This window comes from Rhinatrema bivittatum, chromosome 3, assembly GCF_901001135.1.
Source record: "Rhinatrema bivittatum chromosome 3, aRhiBiv1.1, whole genome shotgun sequence".
Lineage (NCBI taxonomy): Eukaryota > Metazoa > Chordata > Amphibia > Gymnophiona > Rhinatrematidae > Rhinatrema > Rhinatrema bivittatum.
Genome location: NC_042617.1, coordinates 189113378 through 189131203, shown reverse-complemented (window position 1 = coordinate 189131203; position 17826 = coordinate 189113378). Strand labels below are relative to the sequence as shown.

The 17826-nt window shown below is 45.0% G+C and overlaps 1 protein-coding gene across 2 annotated transcripts in view; it reads left to right on the top strand.

Annotated features, from left to right (window-relative positions):
• The window catches only part of SHPRH (SNF2 histone linker PHD RING helicase), a 425259-nt gene that overhangs the window by 154835 nt on the left and 252598 nt on the right, over window positions 1-17826 (top strand). For both annotated transcript variants that reach the window (XM_029594036.1, XM_029594035.1), the window contains 2 exons: window positions 224-916; window positions 10915-11166. In XM_029594036.1, coding sequence (XP_029449896.1) covers window positions 224-916; window positions 10915-11166 — 945 coding nt within the window. The remainder of the gene's footprint in view (window positions 1-223; window positions 917-10914; window positions 11167-17826) is intronic.

The window sequence follows — 17826 nt, the reverse complement described above, 5'->3', positions numbered from 1 at the left end:
GAAGAAAGATCATTTTGTAAATTGTAATTTAAAAACTATTTTTGTTTATAGCAGCGCCTACATTCCATTGTGCTCCCTTTGGATGAATATTTTGCAATCCCTTGGCAGCACTAGAGCAATCATCTGCCAATGTATTTGCATGATTTTCATATGCCTAGGGCTAGAATCTGCAACAAGAAAAAAAAAATTGCTGTTTGACTCAAATCAGATTGTATTTTTGCAGGTATTATGGGGACAAAAAATAAGTCGTAAAAAGTGTCTTCTTGATGAACCCAAAGCCTTGGTTAGTGATGATACTTCTTCTGAGAATATCCTTACAGCAGCCCAGCATATAGACATCACTGTAGAGGACCATGACTATTGCATTACCAAGAAAGATCACATTAAAGAAACTGAGAAAAGTAGGTCTCTAGAAAAAATCATTGATGAAAAGCTATGTAATAGAACCAAGTGTACAGAATCTGCAGACTTGCTGGAAAATACCTATCCATCTTCTGGTGGCAGACGAAATTCTTCCATGATTGGTTTGGCAAAAAATGTGGCAGATTCTGAAATGAAAACAGACAACACTTCAAGCGGTCAGCCATCAGCTTCTCAGGAGTCTCTCATGAAGCCCAATTCTATTTTCTCCTTTAATGCTTACAAGTATCGCTTCGAATGTTTCTGTGGTGAGCTGGGGCTGAAGGACTGCAAGGCCCGTGTGCAGTGCTTGCAGTGCCACCTGTGGCAACATGCGGAATGTGTGAACTATAAGGAAGAACATTTGAAGGTCAAACCCTTTTATTGCCCACATTGCCTTGTAGCCATGAAGCCGGTTTCTACAGGGGCAACTCTGATCATCTCCCCAAGCTCCATCTGCCACCAGTGGGTAGATGAGATCAGTAGACATGTGAGGTCATCTTCTCTTCGGGTCCTGGTGAGATGCTTTCAAGTTGTTAAAAATGAAAATAGAGAGTAGAAGTTTAATAGTCTGTTTTGGTTAGGCCTGTCATTTTCTTGCACATTAAAGTACTATAACAAGTATGATACATTTTGGTAGAGATTTACAGATTGGGTTTGTAAAGTTTTCTTCAAAAACGCTGCTTTTGTTGGCTTTTTGGTGCTTACTCATTTTGATCTTTATAACTTTGCTTTTTATTTTTAGGGTTCTAAAGACAAAAGCCTGCATGTGTACCCTGTACAATTGAGACACATGTGAAAGTCCAGCACATGCTCATAACTAACTTCCACAGACTACCTGTCCTTTCCCTCTCCATCCCGCTACTGGCCCATTCTCTTCTCCTAACTACCGCTCCACAAGCTAGTAGTCTTCCATCCTCCTCCCCACAAATGGCAGCCATCCTGCCACATCTGCTACTCTTTCATGCCCCCCCCCCCCCAAAACACACGCTCATTCTCTCACATATATTCTCACACACACTCTGCTAGTATGCAATTTTTCACACCTCAGAAGCCACTGATCCTCTATTTTCCTTTTCACGTACACAAATTGTCTGTCCTCTAACTCCCTTCCATACTTGATGGTCTTCCACTTTCTTCCTCCTTCCCCCCCCCCCAGCAGTCTGTCAATTTACCATCTCTTTTCTCATTTTGCATCTTTTAAATGTGCACACTTTTATTTTTATTTCTTTTTGAAATTAAAGGTATGTGTTCCTTATTATGGTCACCCCTCATTTTAAAAAATGTTTCCACAGTTGTTCCACTGGTCAAACTATGGAATGAATTTCAAAGGAGGGGGGGGGGGGGTCTGTGTTTAAAAATAGCAGTTCTCGGAGGACAAGCAGGATGGCAGTCCTCACACGTGGGTGACATCATGCGATTGAACCTAACCTGGAACTTTTATGTCAAAATTTCTAGAACTTTGACCATACTCTACTGGGCATGCACAGCATGCTGTGATATCACACGTCCACACAGGGGCCTCTTCAGTCTCTTCTTTTCCGTGGAGCCCACCTGTCGTAGATCTTCACTCTCCTGTTTTTGTTAGGATTTTTCCAGTCCAGAACCATCAGGAATCATCACAGGGCACGGTGGTCTTATTTTCTCCACTTCTAGTATCCTTAGATAGTTTTTTTTAATGTATCTGTAAGTTTTATTTCATTGACGCCTCTGGACAGTTCACAATTTCTGATGCACTGAGAGACATCGACTCATTGTGTTATTATTTAGAATAGTTGTGAGTGGATCCTTGGACCGGTGGCAGATGACCACGCCCCCGGGGGAAGATCCCGAGAGGGACCACTGGTCAGGCTCAGAGTTTGGAGACAGACACACACTAGTTCTTTTATTAAACAGTATATTGAACCACCAGAGGTGGCAGTAGTGAGCTGGAGCGCCCTTCTGGGCTGTAGTTCCTCAGATACTGGAACAGCGATCCCTGGATGGCTGAGCTGTTGAGAAACTGAATATAGTGAGTAGGCAGGTTATGCAGAGTTCAGGAACAGAACCTTGATGGTAACACTCACACAATGGTCTCATAGAAGTCCAGGAGCTGGAATGAATTAGGCCCTTGAGGAGCGAGTACCTGGTTCCAGGGAAAGCTCTGAGAGAGCGATGGTAACTCACTGATGTAGTAGGCAGCAATGACTTCCAGGCAGAAGTGGAATTCAGAACAAGTCCGGGAACAATGGCCCTCGAGGAGCGAGTACCGGTTCCAGACTGCAACCTGAAAAAGAAAGAGCGAGGCCCCGGAGGAGCGGGTACCCCTGGTAAGTCCGAGGAGGCAGAGTAGCTTAGGTAGGGTAATCTTTGCTAACTCGATTAGTTAGCGATTTCAGAGACCTTAAATATCCGGTGCGGATGATGTCATCTCAGGGGGACGCCCCTGAGGTTCACGCCACTGCTGGTACTTCAGTCAGGCCTTGCGCACGCCCCTAGGCTGCTGGGCAACATGGCGGATTTCAGCGTCAAGCCGGTCCGGGGACGCCGGAGGAGGTTGGCAGAATGACGCCGCAGCAGCCAGCCTTCCATCAACCCCGGAGGGAGTCGCCGAAGAGGTAAAGAGAGTGGAGTGGAGACATTGGGCAGCAACGGTCGCAACACATTGTAGTTCCTGAACATACCCAGATCAGTCCAGACAAGTGGAGTTTTATTCATCCCTACCAGCAGATGGAGGTAGAGAACAAAATGTTGGGCACTGCCACATATATGAGAGTGCCACCTGCAGTTCCTCAGTATTTCTCTACCTCCAGCAGATGGTAGAGGTGCTAAACCTGCAGTCCCGACTGATTTGGAGTTTGTTTGGAATTCTGCTCCCTGAGGTGCCAGATTCCTGTTAAGGGTCATCCCTCGGGTGGAGCTGGGCGAACGGGGGGTTGGATACCCTGCCAGGTCTCAGCCCGGGTGTCCCGGGACCGCTGACAGCCAGGACTCTGGCTCTCTCAGTGGGTTTCGAAGCCACTCCGCCTGCCTCTGGGATCAGGGAAGTATCCCCTCATTTCTTTTATTCTCCTTTGGCTCTGTAGCTTTAAAAAAAAAAAAAAAGTAGAGAGCATTTTTTTGCTTTGCAGAGTCTCGGCAGCTCGGGGAGGCTGAACTGATTTTCAGGCAGCCGACCTGGTGAGATCGTCGGGGGCGGCCTCCGAGACAGATAGGCGGTGCGGGGGCATTAGGAGGGCGGCCCCAGCCGGGGAAAGTGCCTCTGGATCATTTTTGGGACCGGCAAAGGCCACGCGGGTGTGCTGACTGCGGCGACAGGGCTTTTGCGCCGGCGGGAATTTGCTGCAGCGGTGTGCCCCCTCTCTTCTCCTGCAGTGGCTGTGTGGTGTGCCCCTCCTCCTCAGTTTTTTCCTCGCGGTTAGCGCTTGCTTTTGCAAATGACTGACAGGCCACTAGTGGACGGCTGTTGGGTCTGCGGCGTTTGGTCTGCCTGCCTGGATTCCTTTTCTCTCTGTACGGGCTGTGCAGGAGGGGGAGAGGGGGCTTCCTTAAAGCGTCCAAAGTCGTGGCGAGCTTTGCGGGCCGCGGCAGAACATAAGAACATGAGAACATAAGAAATTGCCATGCTGGGACAGACCAAGGGTCCATCAAGCCCAGCATCCTGCTTCCAACAGAGGCCAAAAACCAGGCCACAAGAACCTGGCAATCACCCAAACACCAAGAAGATCCCATGCCACTGATGCAACTAATAGCAGTGGCTACTCCCCAAGTATAATCGACTAATAGCCATCAATGGACCTCTCCTCCAAGAACTTATCCAAACCTTTTTTGAACCCAGCTACACTAACTGCACTAACCACATCCTCTGGCAACAAATTCCAGAGCTTTATTGTGCGTTGCGTGAAAAAGAATTATCTCCGATTAGTCTTAAATGTGCTACTTGCTAACTTCATGGAATGCCCCCTAGTCCTTCTATTATTCGAAAGTGTAAATAACCGAGTCACATCTACTCGTTCAAGACCTCTCATGATCTTAAAGACCTCTATCATATCCCCCCTCAGCCGTCTCTTCTCCAAGCTGAACAGCCCTAACCTCTTCAGCCTTTCCTCATAGGGAAGCTGTTCCATCCCCTTTATCATTTTGGTTGCCCTTCTCTGTACCTTCTCCATCGCAACTATATCTTTTTTGAGATGCGGCGACCAGAATTGTACACAGTATTCAAGGTGCGGTCTCACCATGGAGCGATACAGAGGCATTATGACATTTTCCGTTCTATTAACCATTCCCTTCCTAATAATTCCTAACATTCTATTTGCTTTTTTGACTGCTGCAGCACACTGAGCCGACGATTTTAAAGTATTATCCACTATGATGCCTAGATCTTTTTCCTGGGTGGTAGCTCCTAACATGGAACCTAACATCGTGTAACTACAGCAAGGGTTATTTTTCCCTATGTGCATCACCTTGCACTTGTCCACATTAAATTTCATCTGCCATTTGGATGCCCAATCTTCCAGTCTTGCAAGGTCCTCCTGTAATGTATCACAGTCTGCCTGTGATTTAACTACTCTGAATAATTTTGTATCATCCGCAAATTTGATAACCTCACTCGTCGTATTCCTTTCCAGATCATTTATATATATATTGAAAAGCACCGGTCCCAATACAGATCCCTGAGGTACTCCACTGTTTACCCTTTTCCACTGAGAATATTGACCATTTAATCCTACTCTCTGTTTCCTGTCTTTTAACCAGTTTGTAATCCACGAAAGGACATCGCCTCCTATCCCATGAAGTTTTCGTAGAAGCCTCTCATGAGGGACTTTGTCAAACGCCTTCTGAAAATCCAAATACACTACATCTACCGGTTCACCTTTATCCACATGTTTATTAACCCCTTCAAAAAAATGATGCAGATTTGTTAGGCAAGACTTCCCTTGGGTAAATCCATGTTGACTGTGTCCCATTAAATCATGTCTTTCTATATGCTCTACAATTTTGATCTCGAGAATAGTTTCCACTATTTTTCCCGGCACTGAAGTCAGGCTCACTGGTCTATAATTACCCGGATCGCCCCTGGAGCCTTTTTTAAATATTGGGGTTACATTGGCACCCTCCAGTCTTCAGGTACAGTGGATGATTTTAATGATAGGTTACAAATTTTAACTAATAGATCAGAAATTTCATTTTTTAGTTCCTTCAGAACCCTAGGATGCATACCATCCGGTCCAGGTGATTTGCTACTCTTTAGTTTGTCAATCTGGCCTACTACATCTTCCAGGTTCACAGTGATTTCGTTCAGTTCGTCTGAGTCATCACCCCTGAAAACCATCTCCGGAACTGGTATCTCCCCAACATCCTCATTAGTAAACACGGAGGCAAAGAATTAATTTAGTCTTTCTGCAATGGCCTTATCTTCCCTAAGAGCCCCTTTAACCCCTCTGTCATCTAATGGTCCAACCGACTCCCTCACAGGTTTCTTGCTTTGGATATATTTAAAAAAGTTTTTATTATGAGTTTTTGCCTCTATGGCCAACTTCATTTCAAATTCTCTCTTCGCCTGTCTTATCAATGTTTTACACTTACCTTGACAATGCTTATGTTTTATCCTATTTTCTTCAGATGGATCCTTCTTCCAATTTTTGAAGGATGTTTTTTTGGCTAAAATAGCCTCTTTCACCTCACCTTTTAACCATGACGGTAATCGTTTTGCCTTCCTTCCACCTTTCTTAATGCGCAGAATATATATGGACTGCGCCTCTAGGATTGTATTTTTAAACAATGTCCAAGCCTGTTGAACACTTTTAACCTTTGCAGCTGCACCTTTCAGTTTTTTTCTAACTATTTTCCTCATTTTATCAAAGTTTCCCTTTTTAAAATTTAGTGTTAGAGCTGCAGATTTACTTATTGTCCCCCTTCCAGTTATTAGTTTAAATTTGATCATGTTATGATCACTGTTGCCAAGTGGCCCCACCACAGTTACTTCTTTCACCAAATCTTGCGTTCCACTAAGAATTAAATCTAAAATAGCTCCCTCTCTTGTAGGTTCCTGAACCAATTGCTCCATGAAGCAGTCATTTATTACATCCAGGAACTTTATGTCTCTAGCAAGTCCTGATGTTACATTTACCCAGTCAATATTGGGGTAATTGAAATCTCCCATTATTATTGCACTGCCAAATTGGTTTGCTTCCCTGATTTCTCTTAGCATTTCATCATCTGTCTGACCATTTTGTCCAGGTGGAAGGTAGTATACTCCTATCACTATACTTTTACCCAACACACATGGGATTTCTACCCATATAGATTCTACTGAGCATTTACTCTCTTGTATGATCTTTATCCTGTTGGACTCTATACCCTCCCGGACATAAAGTGCCACACCCCCACCAAGTTGATCCTCCCTATCATTGCGATATAATTTGTACCCTGATATAGCACTGTCCCATTGGTTATCCTCCTTCCACCAAGTCTCTGTGATGCCAATTATGTCAATCTCATCATTTGCTGCTAAACACTCTAACTCTCCCATCTTACTTCTTAGACTTCTGGCATTGGCATACAGACATTTCAAAGTGTGGTTTTTGCTTGTTTTAACAACCTGCTTTTCAGTTGTTTGGGATAATTCGGTAATCATTAGCTTTGGTGATTTTTTACATATAGGCATATGAACTATGTTTTCTTTTGATGGAACCTCTCTGTTGGGATGCCCTAACTCTCCTGTTTCATTAGTATCCTTCAAGGATACATTTCTCCGAACGATGCACTGCTGAGTGACTGTCGGCTTTAGGGGGGGTCGCATGGGGAGGTCGCCCTTACCCCTCAAGGGGACCGGGATGCGGGGGTTCCTCCTCGGGGCTCTGAGGAGTCTCCTCTGCCTCTTTCCCCCGCCATGCAGCCTTGGGAGGAGGGCCCGGCTGATTCGGGCCCTGGTAGTCCCAAAGGAACCTCGGGAGCCCCAGGGGGCTTTTCAACTGAGTTTGTCCTGTTACTGCATGAGGCATTCCTGGCTAAGCAGGTGGGCAAGCGACCTGTTATGCACAGACTGTCGAGCTCTGCTAAACATGCGAAGGGACCCTCGAGGGCTTCCATGGGATCGCAGGGACCGTTCCATGGGCTCCGGCCAGCGATTTTGGATTCTGATTCTGAGGTTTCAGATGATTCTCAGGCAGATGACGATGCTTCTACGGCAGGAGATCCTGATGCAGACCCTGCGGAGGGGACCCCCATGATCCAGGGGACCCTAAGGTGGATCAGGGTGCCTCTGAGGGCCCAGAGGCAGATGGCGATGACCCATGGGTGATGCACCTCTTTAAGAGGGAGGAGCGTAGACCGCTTATTCCCCAGGTGTTGGAGGAGTTGGGAGTCAAGCTCTCTTTGGAGGATTCGGATAATGAAGGGGTTAATCCAGTGCTCGATGGCCTTCGGAGACCTCCCAGCACCTTTCCCATTCCTAAGAAGGTCCAGAGACATTGACTCATTTTGATTTTTTTTTGTCTGGCCATAGATAAGTAGACCAGTGGCTTTAAACGATGTCTCTGGTGTAACAGTCATGACTATCACTGATTCCCATAATAGATGTGTGCTATGCCTGGGGGTATCGTATGACATTCCTGGGTGTTTTCATGTGACTATGACCCCTTGGGAGTGTCAACCCTTTGGAATCAGCATCAACATTGATGGACCTAGGACCTGCACTGGATGCTGATGATGCATTGACATTAAGAATGGGTAATATATATATATATATATATATTTTTAACAATTTGTGACTGCCCCTTCCCTGTATGGCACTTAACATTTTTTATTTATTGAAGCAGACAAGAGTTGAATTGTGTTTGTTGCTAATATTTAGGTGGTTTGTCTTCCTGCTCAGAGACTGAGCATTGCACTGTCTCCTTTTTGCCACTGCGTGTAAAAACTTTGGCTTTCCTACTTAATCCATAGCTAATGTTCATAAGGGTTTTCCACATATATATATATATATAGCATTCAAAGTTCCACATATAGCATTCAAAGTTCAGTTTAATCTGTGTGATAGATTCGGTTGTAAAGAAAGAGATGCATGTTTTTGGACTTGAGTCTTCAGCATTCTCAAAATGCCTATAGGACTTTATAATTACAGAACTTGGAGTGTATTTAGATTAAAGTTCTGATAGAGATGTAACAACAGTTTTGTATTGACTAAGCAAATTTGCATAATTTAGGAAGAATATTAAAGCTAAATAAAAATATAGTTAATGGAATTTTGTACAAAATGCTGCTAGCAGCGCAATAAATATAAATTCAGTAGGCTTATTTCATTAAAACTACTTCTAAATAAGGTTTTAAGTCCTTTTGAACCAAAATGAGGTTTAAATGAGATGTTGATAGGAAATGGGCAGTTATTGTCTTCTGCCAACTGCAGCTTCAAAGAACAGAACATTTGGAAGGAGTTTATATAGGAGTATTTAGATAATAGTTATGTGATGTTGCCTCTCTCCTTATCTGGTGACAGCAAGTGGTTAGGGGATGGGATGTAGGAATATTTGGGAAATTTTTTTGATACATTTTGCAATGCTTTAATGCTGATTAATTTGATATTGCTTTATATATGTAAAGATATGCTTGTGTATTTGATTTATGTTATGTTTCTATAAATTTATTATATTATGTTTATTACTGCATTGTAACACTCTTTGAGGCAGATTTTATAAATTTGCGCGAGCGCGTACTTTTGTTCGCACACCAGGCGCGAACAAAAGTACGCTGGATTTTATAAGATATGCGCGTAGCTTATAAAATCCGGGGTCGGCGCGCGCAAGGGGGTGCACATTTGTGCAACCTGCGCGTGCCGAGCCCGGCGCGCGCTGCCTGTTCCCTCCAAGGCCGCTCCGAAATCAGAGCGGCCTCGGAGGGAACTTTCTTTCCACCCCTCGCACCTTCCCCTCTCTTCCCCTACCTAACCCCCCCCCCCCCCCCCGGCCCTATGTAAACCCCCCCCCTACCTTTTGTTGGCAGATTTACGCCTGCTGAAAGCAGATGTAAATCTGTGCGCGCCAGCAGGCTGCTGGCGCGCCATCACCTGACCCGGGGACTGCTCCGGAGGCCTCGACTACGCCCCCGGGCCGGTGCCACGCCCCCAGTCCCGCCCCAAACCACCCCTGACCCCGGACACGCCCCCTCCCCGCCCCTTTTACGAAGCCCCAGAACTTACGCGCGTCCCGGGGCTGTGCGTGCGCCGGCGGCCTATGCAAAATAGGCGCGCGAGGGCCCTGCGCATGTAAATCCAGCCGGATTTACGTGCGCAGGGCATTTAAAATTCGGCCCTTTGAGTACTGGTTTACCCCTAAAAAGACATTACCCAAACTGAAAATGTACCACCAGTGTATGGTGGTGATTTTGAGTGCTTTTCAGTCTTTAAGAGATTAAATTCTCTGATTTCATTAGAAAAAAAAGGCAGTAGGATTAGATGTTTAGATATTTGTGTTTTTTATAGTCCTTACTGAGTGGGGGGAAGCGTTGGTTGTAAATGGAAAACCTTTATCTTGATGCCAGTTAAAACCTTTTATGAAATTTGTTTGTTCTTTAGGCTTACTTGTTCAGTTGAAGCAGTGAAATCTTTATGTGTGACTTTCTCACTGGAAACCCCACCCCCCCCTGAAATTGTCTCCTTTTATATTTCAATGCTCTTACCTCACAGAGCCTTAGCTTTTGTTGGCCATATTTTCAAAAATGGAAACTGGAACTTTTAGAGCAAGGATGTCAGTTGATTTTATTTTCCTTTCTTGAATGAATTTGAAGTTGGGGTGGTATTCTTCAGATCCTCTTACTGGCACCCAAGCAAATCGTGATCTAAAGCAGTGGTTCCCTACCTTTTTTTTAATGTCTTAACACACCCAGGACTGGGTTCACTTTGTCACAGCACATCAACACCTTCTCTCCAGCTCCCCCCTACCTGCTGTTTGTTTTCCCTGCCCTAGCATCACCACTTTCCACATCTCCACACAATCTTGTTCCCCTTCTTCTGGATCACCTCCAGCAGGCAAGAGAAATCGAGTAGCAGGGTTTATTACCTCTGCTACTGCTGCCACCTCTGCTTGCTTCCCTCTGAATCTGGAACCTTGCAAAGTCCTGTAGTCTTGCGAAAACCACAGGCTCCACACAGTTCTGCCTTCAGAAGGAAGCCAGCAGAAAAGGAGGCAACAACAGATAAGATTGCAAACAGCTCCTGCCAGCCGGAGGCCTTCGTGCAGGGGTTGAAAAGGAAAACAGATTTAAGACTTTGCTGCCAGCAGTAGTAGCTGTGAGCCTCCCTTGTCTTCTCACAAATTTCATGGCACATCTGAGGTTCTCCCACATTACCCAGGTTGGAAACCTCTGCTCTTAAGAGTGATGTCTTAACTATGATGCCCTCCCATACTATACTTTCCATATGTTAGAAGCAGGTTGCAGGAATTGCACACTAGAGAGATGCACTAAAAGAGAGTAAAATCTTGCATTCCCTAAGTTGGACCAGCCTTTTCTTTGGAAGTTGAGTGTTTTGTTTCTGTGTAGGTCTATCAAGGGGTGAAGAAGCACGGGTTCCTGCAGCCTCACGTGTTGGCAGAGCAGGATGTTGTCATCACAACATATGACGTCTTGCGCACAGAACTCAACTATGTGGATATTCCTCACAGCAACAGTGAAGACGGGCGACGCTTTAGGAACCAAAAGCGCTACATGGCAATCCCAAGCCCACTGGTTGCGGTGGACTGGTGGAGGATCTGCCTGGATGAAGCACAGATGGTGGAATGTACCACCGCAAAGGTTAGTCAGCCTTACAGCCTGACCATGTCATTGGAATACAGAAAAGTCAGAAGTCTTTATTCCCCCCTACCCCCTTCCTGATGAACGAAACCATTATCACAGGTCTATCCCTCAGCATGCTGTGCCTGTAAATGATTTGTCCTTGCAATGCATTCTTCAGAAAAGCCAACTCCTTCTTTTCCCCTTTAGATCTTTACTAGGTAACAATTCCCCATGTCAAGTGCAACCAAGCTATTTAACATAATCTATACTGACATGAGTCACTGAGTTGTATTCGGTATTTGGTATGTCAGCCAGTAATGCAACAGTATTCAGAAGGATAGACAGATCCTGTTAGAGCTTTTCTGAAGAGCACTTGAGGGTAAGTGCTGAGATAAGTCCGGACATCAGAGCCGATCTTTCTCCTGAAACATGACATCCTTGGGCTTGCACTGTGCTGATTTGAGCAAGGGCTTCTCACAGAAGATGATGACCAAAATGATAAAAGGGATGGAATGATTCCCTTATGAGGAGAAAAGGCTAAAAAGGTTAGGCTGTTCAGCTTCAAAAAGAGACACCTGGGTGGAGAAGTCTATAAATTGAGTGGAATGGGTGTTTATTTAAAATATTTCTGTTCCGCCTAGACCAATCCTGTTGTTATAAGTGGATTACAATATATCATTTAAAGACAATAATACAAAATGTATAACAAGATATAAAATAATACATAAATATCTCAAGACATAATTAACAAAATAAAACAATATCCAATAAAATCTAAAATCATTTACAACCACAAGAAACCTTAGGCAAAAGCTTCTGTAAACTACCAGAATTTGAACTACTTGTGAAATGTCTTATAATCTACTATTAATTGAAGATATTTTGGTAGATTATTCCACATCTATGGTCCAATGATAGAAAATGCTTACTTGCGAGCTCCTTTAAATGTTGTTTTACAGAAGGAATATCTAATAATAAATTCTCCCCTGACCACAGTCAACGACTGGGTATGTACAGAAAGAAAATCAGTCAGATAATGGGGTGTCATATGATGCAGATCTTTATATACCAAAGTTCATTTAATCCTTATAGGCAGCCAATGCAGGTGTTTCAGCATAGGGGTTACATGCTCTTGAAGCCTCCCACTCACAATCAATCTTGCCCGCATATAAGACCTGCTTTACCTGTACACGACAAGTTGGTAAACCAATCAATAAACTATTAAATTAATCTATTGAAGTTAAAATAAATGCCTGCATCAAAGTTCTAAAATCTTCTTTATTTATATAATAATTCATTTGATGAAAAAGCCTTTGTTGATAAAATTCAGATTTCAATAGTCTTATAATTCAAGAAAGCATCAAGCTCAAAACCAAGGTCTCGCATGATTTCAGTAAAAGAAATATTAACTTGGTTAATTTTTAGGCCATGTGCACTTGCTGATATAAGTTTTTGAGAAACTTACAAAGCCTCAATCTTAGATACAAGAAAAATCAATTGATTTTTCCTATGCCAGTTCCAAATGTCTAATAGCTTTCAACTCAAACAAGGGAAGCCTTTGGATCAGCCTGTACAGGAAAGAAGAACTGTATATCATCTGTTTATTTCTTTTTTTGTGTGTTTAAAACGTTTTATTGATTTCCGCAGAACCATTACAATAACCAACTGTGACATTGATATGTGTACCAAAATAAACATAATACCATACAGGCACTTGTAAGCGTGAATTTTTACAGTTGGTCGTATGTTAAGCCATGAAACAACGTTCTACACACCCCAGTGTTCCATTAATCAATCAACCAACCTCCCCCCTCCCCCCTCCCCCCAACCCGGCACGTATTACCCTCCAAACTAATACCAAGAAGACACTAAGAGAGCTGTCATAGTTTTCGGTTGTACAAAGGGGGTAGATACGAGTAGAATACATGTCTCAGGAATGAGTATGATTAACATAGAAGAAGAGTGGAGAACTAGGCGTCCACTCAGATGAAAGTAATGAATGAGGCCACCCGTTGCCGGTTACTTGAGCCTAACATTATGTAAAGGACCACCAGAGCTCGGTACCACTAGTAATGTGAAGCCGCCCTCACCTCCAGCAGTGACCCCTGGGTCCATCATCAGGATTTATAGGTCAGGGAGGAAGGTCCATGTCCTCCGGTGAGAGGCAAGTCGTTTATGTCGAAGCGCCGTGAGATAATCCAACCGTTTATGTTGTCGCACGAGGCATGTGACCTCTGCCACCGTGGGTAGGCGATCGCTCTTCCAATATTTGGCTATCAAAAGTCTCGCTGCAATCCAAATTTGACGTCCAAACTTCAGCTGGTCACCATCCAATCCCACGATCCGTCCATCCAAAAGCACCGCTTTAGCTGTCAAGGTGATGGGGACATGCAGAAGTTCAGCAAGCCAAGCCTGTAGGTCGGACCAAAAGTGGACTACATGAGGGCAGGTCCACCATATGTGCCAGAAGGTACCTTCCAACCCGCAGTTGCGCCAGCAGAGGGAGGAGTATTTAGCTGAGATGGTGTGCAGACGGTGTGGTGTTAAATGCCACCGAAAAAGCAGTTTAAAACAGTTTTCCTGAAGTCGCACCGAAATGGAGCAACGGCTGGCCAGTTCAAAGATGGAGCTCCACTCTTTAGGCTCCAAAGATTCTCCCAAGTCTTTTTCCCACTGACGAATATGAGGCGGGAGGGCTGGAGACGCGGCGTTCAACAGACCATAAATCTTAGAAGCAACCTTAGTGAGTCTGTCTGCTCCCGTGCAAAAATGCTCAAAGAGCGATCGAGTGGGTCAAAGTTCCTGCCGGCGAATGTGATGGAGTAGAAAATGCCGTATTTGCGCGTATTGTAAATAATGCTCTTTCGGAATATTATACTGTAGGCAGAACTGTGGGAACGGTAATAGTTGGCCTCCTTGATATATATGCCCAAGCGTCAGTATACCAGCCTGGGACCAGGTGTTAAAAATGGTGGAATTAAATCCCACTGGGAGCTGGGTCATGGTGTAGAGGGAAGATTGATAGTAATAGAGAAAAGAGCCTACTAGTGTGGTCTTCCACGTGCTCCATACCAGCAGAGTAGTCTGGAGTGCCCACGGTATGCAGATGATAGGCCTCCATGTTCGACGAGGTTGCCAGAACAGGGCGCTGATGGACATTGTGCCCAGCATAGCTTGCTCTGCTCTCATCCATTGTTTAGGCTCCAATGTCTTGTGAATATCCACGATGGCTTTCAGTTGAGCCGCCGCGTAATAAGCAGTAATGTTTGGGACGCCCATCTCGTTTCGACAAACATAAAATGCGATGCGCCACTCGAGGAGGCCGCTTTCGCCAGATAAAATCAAAAAATTTTTTCTCTAGTTTTTTCAACAGTGTGGCAGTCAGATAGATTGGTAAGGTAGAGAATAGGTAGAATAGCCGGGGTAGAACGTTCATCTTTATAATAGCTATCCGTCCTAGCCAAGTGAAAGGTCGTTGGTACCAGCGAAGGAGATCGCGATCAATCGCCTTAAAAAGTGCTTCGTAGTTGAGTCTATAGAGGTCTTCCAGAGAGGCACTAAGATGAATCCCCAAATATTTCAAAGTTCCCGTTGCCCACTTAAAAGGAAATGTATCCTTGATAACGGTGACCTCCGCCTGGGAAAGGTTGATATTGAGAAGCTCCGATTTTTCAGGGTTGACCTTAAACCCAGATACACTACTAAAGGCAGTCAACTCTCGCCTCACTGCCGTCAGAGATTGGAGAGGGTCAGCTAGAGTAAACATAATGTCATCCGCGAATAGAGAAATGGTGTACTGGTGATCCTGAAGTTCGATCCCTTTGATGGTCGTAGAGTGTCGTACGCGGAAGGCTAAAGGCTCGAGGAATATGGCAAAAAGCAAAGGAGACAGGGGGCAGCCCTGCCTCGTGCCTCTTCCAATAGTAAAACATGGCCCGTATGTCCCATTTACTTTTACTGTTGCTTTCGGGGAAGCGTAGAGTTGGCCCAACCATTGCAAAAAGGAGTTCCCAAAATTCATAGTTCGTAACGTCTGGAATAAGAAAGGCCAGTGGACAAGGTCAAAGGCCTTTTCCGCATCGATGGCCAGCAGGACAGCAGGTATATGTTCCTTTTTCACCCACCATATGAGGTCTATAATTTTACGTACGTTGTCAGCTGCCATTCGTTGGGGAACAAATCCTACTTGATCGGAGCTGATGAGGCCAGGCAAATATATATTGAGTCGTAATGCTAGCACTCTAGCCAGGATCTTTAAATCTTGATTAATAAGAGAGATGGGACGGTAGGAACCGCAAACAGTGGGATCCCTGCCTGGCTTAGCTATGATGGTAATGCCAGCTATGTTGGCGTTCTCGTGGCGTGAGCCACCATCGCGAAGATAATTAAATAGGGTAACCAATGGACCGGCTAGTTCGCTGGAGAGTTCACAATAGTATTCACCAGAGAGACCATCTAGTCCGGGAGATTTTCCATTTTTTAAATTTTTGATTACATCTCGAACTTCCGCCTCCGTTATTGGAGAGTCCAGGTGGGCTTGCTGTTCTACCGAAAGAGAAGGAAGTTGTACTTCCGCTAGGTAAGAGAGGATGTCATTGATAGGGATCGTCTCGTCTCCGCTATATAAGTGAGCATAGAAGTCAACAAAGCTCTTCCTGATCTCTTCCTGATCCGTAGTAATGATGCCAGAAGAAGCTTGTATCTTTGAAATCATGCTTCGCGTGACCCGGTCCTTCAATTGGCGGGCTAACAGCCAGCCGGCTTTGTCACTGCCCTCGAAGTATGTCTGTTTGAGGCGTTCTAATTGGAAGGAAGTCCGCTCGGCATGTAACTGCAGGAGTTGTTGACGTACAGCCGTTAGTTTGCTATATGTTTTGGGCGAAAGATTGGACATATGTAATTTTGCCAGACGGTCGATCTCCATCCGCAACAATTTATCTTTGGCTTCTCGGTCCTTCTTAAGGGCTACCGCTCTCGCGATGCATAAGCCACGGACTACCGCTTTCGAACACTCCCAGACAGTGCTTACGGAGACCTCCCGGTCCATATTGAGTTGAAAGTATTCCCTAACATGTGCAATGAGTTTTTCTTTAAAAGAATCATCTTTCAGAAGCGAAGCATTCAGCTTCCAGTAGGCCTGCCCTCCTACTGCTCTTTTGTCCATGAGGTCCACTGTAACCGCTCCATGATCAGAGCAGGTAATCGCATGGATATCCGCTTCTTTAAGTCTGGGCAGCAGGCTTTGATCCAACAAGAAGAAATCAATCCGCGAGTAGGTTTTGTGTGGGTTAGAATAGAAGGTGTACAGTCTAGCCGTCGGATAGCGATGTCTCCAGACATCCAATAAGTTCCAGCGTCGGGAGAGGGAGCTAAGAATGGATCGTACCTTTCGGGTAACCCGTCGAAAAAGAATATTGGTACAGTGAGAGTTATCTTTCTCCGGGCACAATGTGAGGTTGAAATCGCCGCCAATGACTAAGAAGCCTTCTGCCACATCATTCAGCAGGGTTTGTATGCGTTTCCAAAACGTGGCCTGCCCTTGATGCGGCGCGTAAATAGAAAGCAGAGTGTACATGGTTGAACCCACCTTAAGCTTAAGTAGAACATACCTCCCCTGAGGATCAAGTTGCTGAGTTAAGCATTCAAAGGTTACAGAAGCAGAAATTAGAATGCCTGTGCCCGCATACCGAGAGGTTTTGTTTGCTGCCGCAAGGAAAGCGTATGGGTAATCCTTCGATCTTAGCAAGTATTTGTGCCTTTTGCGAATGTGCGTTTCCTGTATGAACGCGATAGCGGCATGCCTGCTGAGCAGTTCTCGGAACAGCAGATCGCGTTTCGCTCGGGTGTTCAGGCCCTTCACATTAAGAGTGAGAAACCGAGTCATAGTGGTCCTCTATGTGGAATTGGTTCTGCCTAGTCTCCTGAGAGTGTAAGGTAAAATATGTACCAGAAGGCGCACCGGATTCTCCGCCCCCTAACCGTGCCTTAATCCCCAGCTGATAAATGTGTATCTTCATTAGGTTATAAAAAAGCCGGGTATGAATCCCCCTAATTCCTGATCCGCACATTCGGTTGCGTGGATTCCCTTCTGGGGTTGTGAAGCCTACCCTCCAAGAGGCCACCCATCCCCCAGCCTCCCCCTAAACGTTTTTAGTCCAACCCATCAGATAAAGCATCAATGTACATCTATTTAGAGCTATACAATGCGCAATGAGAAAGCAAATAGAAAGTACAAAAGATAATTATGCTGTAAATGCATAGAAAACATGCAAAAAACATGCAAAACACATCCCCCCATCAAGTGTAAAAAGACAGTTTATGCCCCCAGGCCAGCTGTGTCACCCTTGGTCTGAAAGTGCTTCAGCTTCGGAAGCCATTTTAGTGCGATTCCTGCGCCTGGATTTCCCAGCCACTTGCCACTGCGGTTTAGGGACCCGGGTAGGGGACTTCCGTGCTTGGGTAGGCTGGGAAAGACAAAGTTCCAGGCCAATTTGAGCGAAGACCTTGACTGCGTCCCCTGTAGTCTTCAAGCGGTGTGTGGTTCCCTGATGTTGAAAGGATAAGGCGAATGGAAACTGCCATCTGTATTGGATGCCCGCGCCACAAAGAGCTTGGGTGACTTCTCGCAATTCGTATCTCTTCCGCAAGGTGCTGGGAGCAAGATCTTGAAAGAGGGCA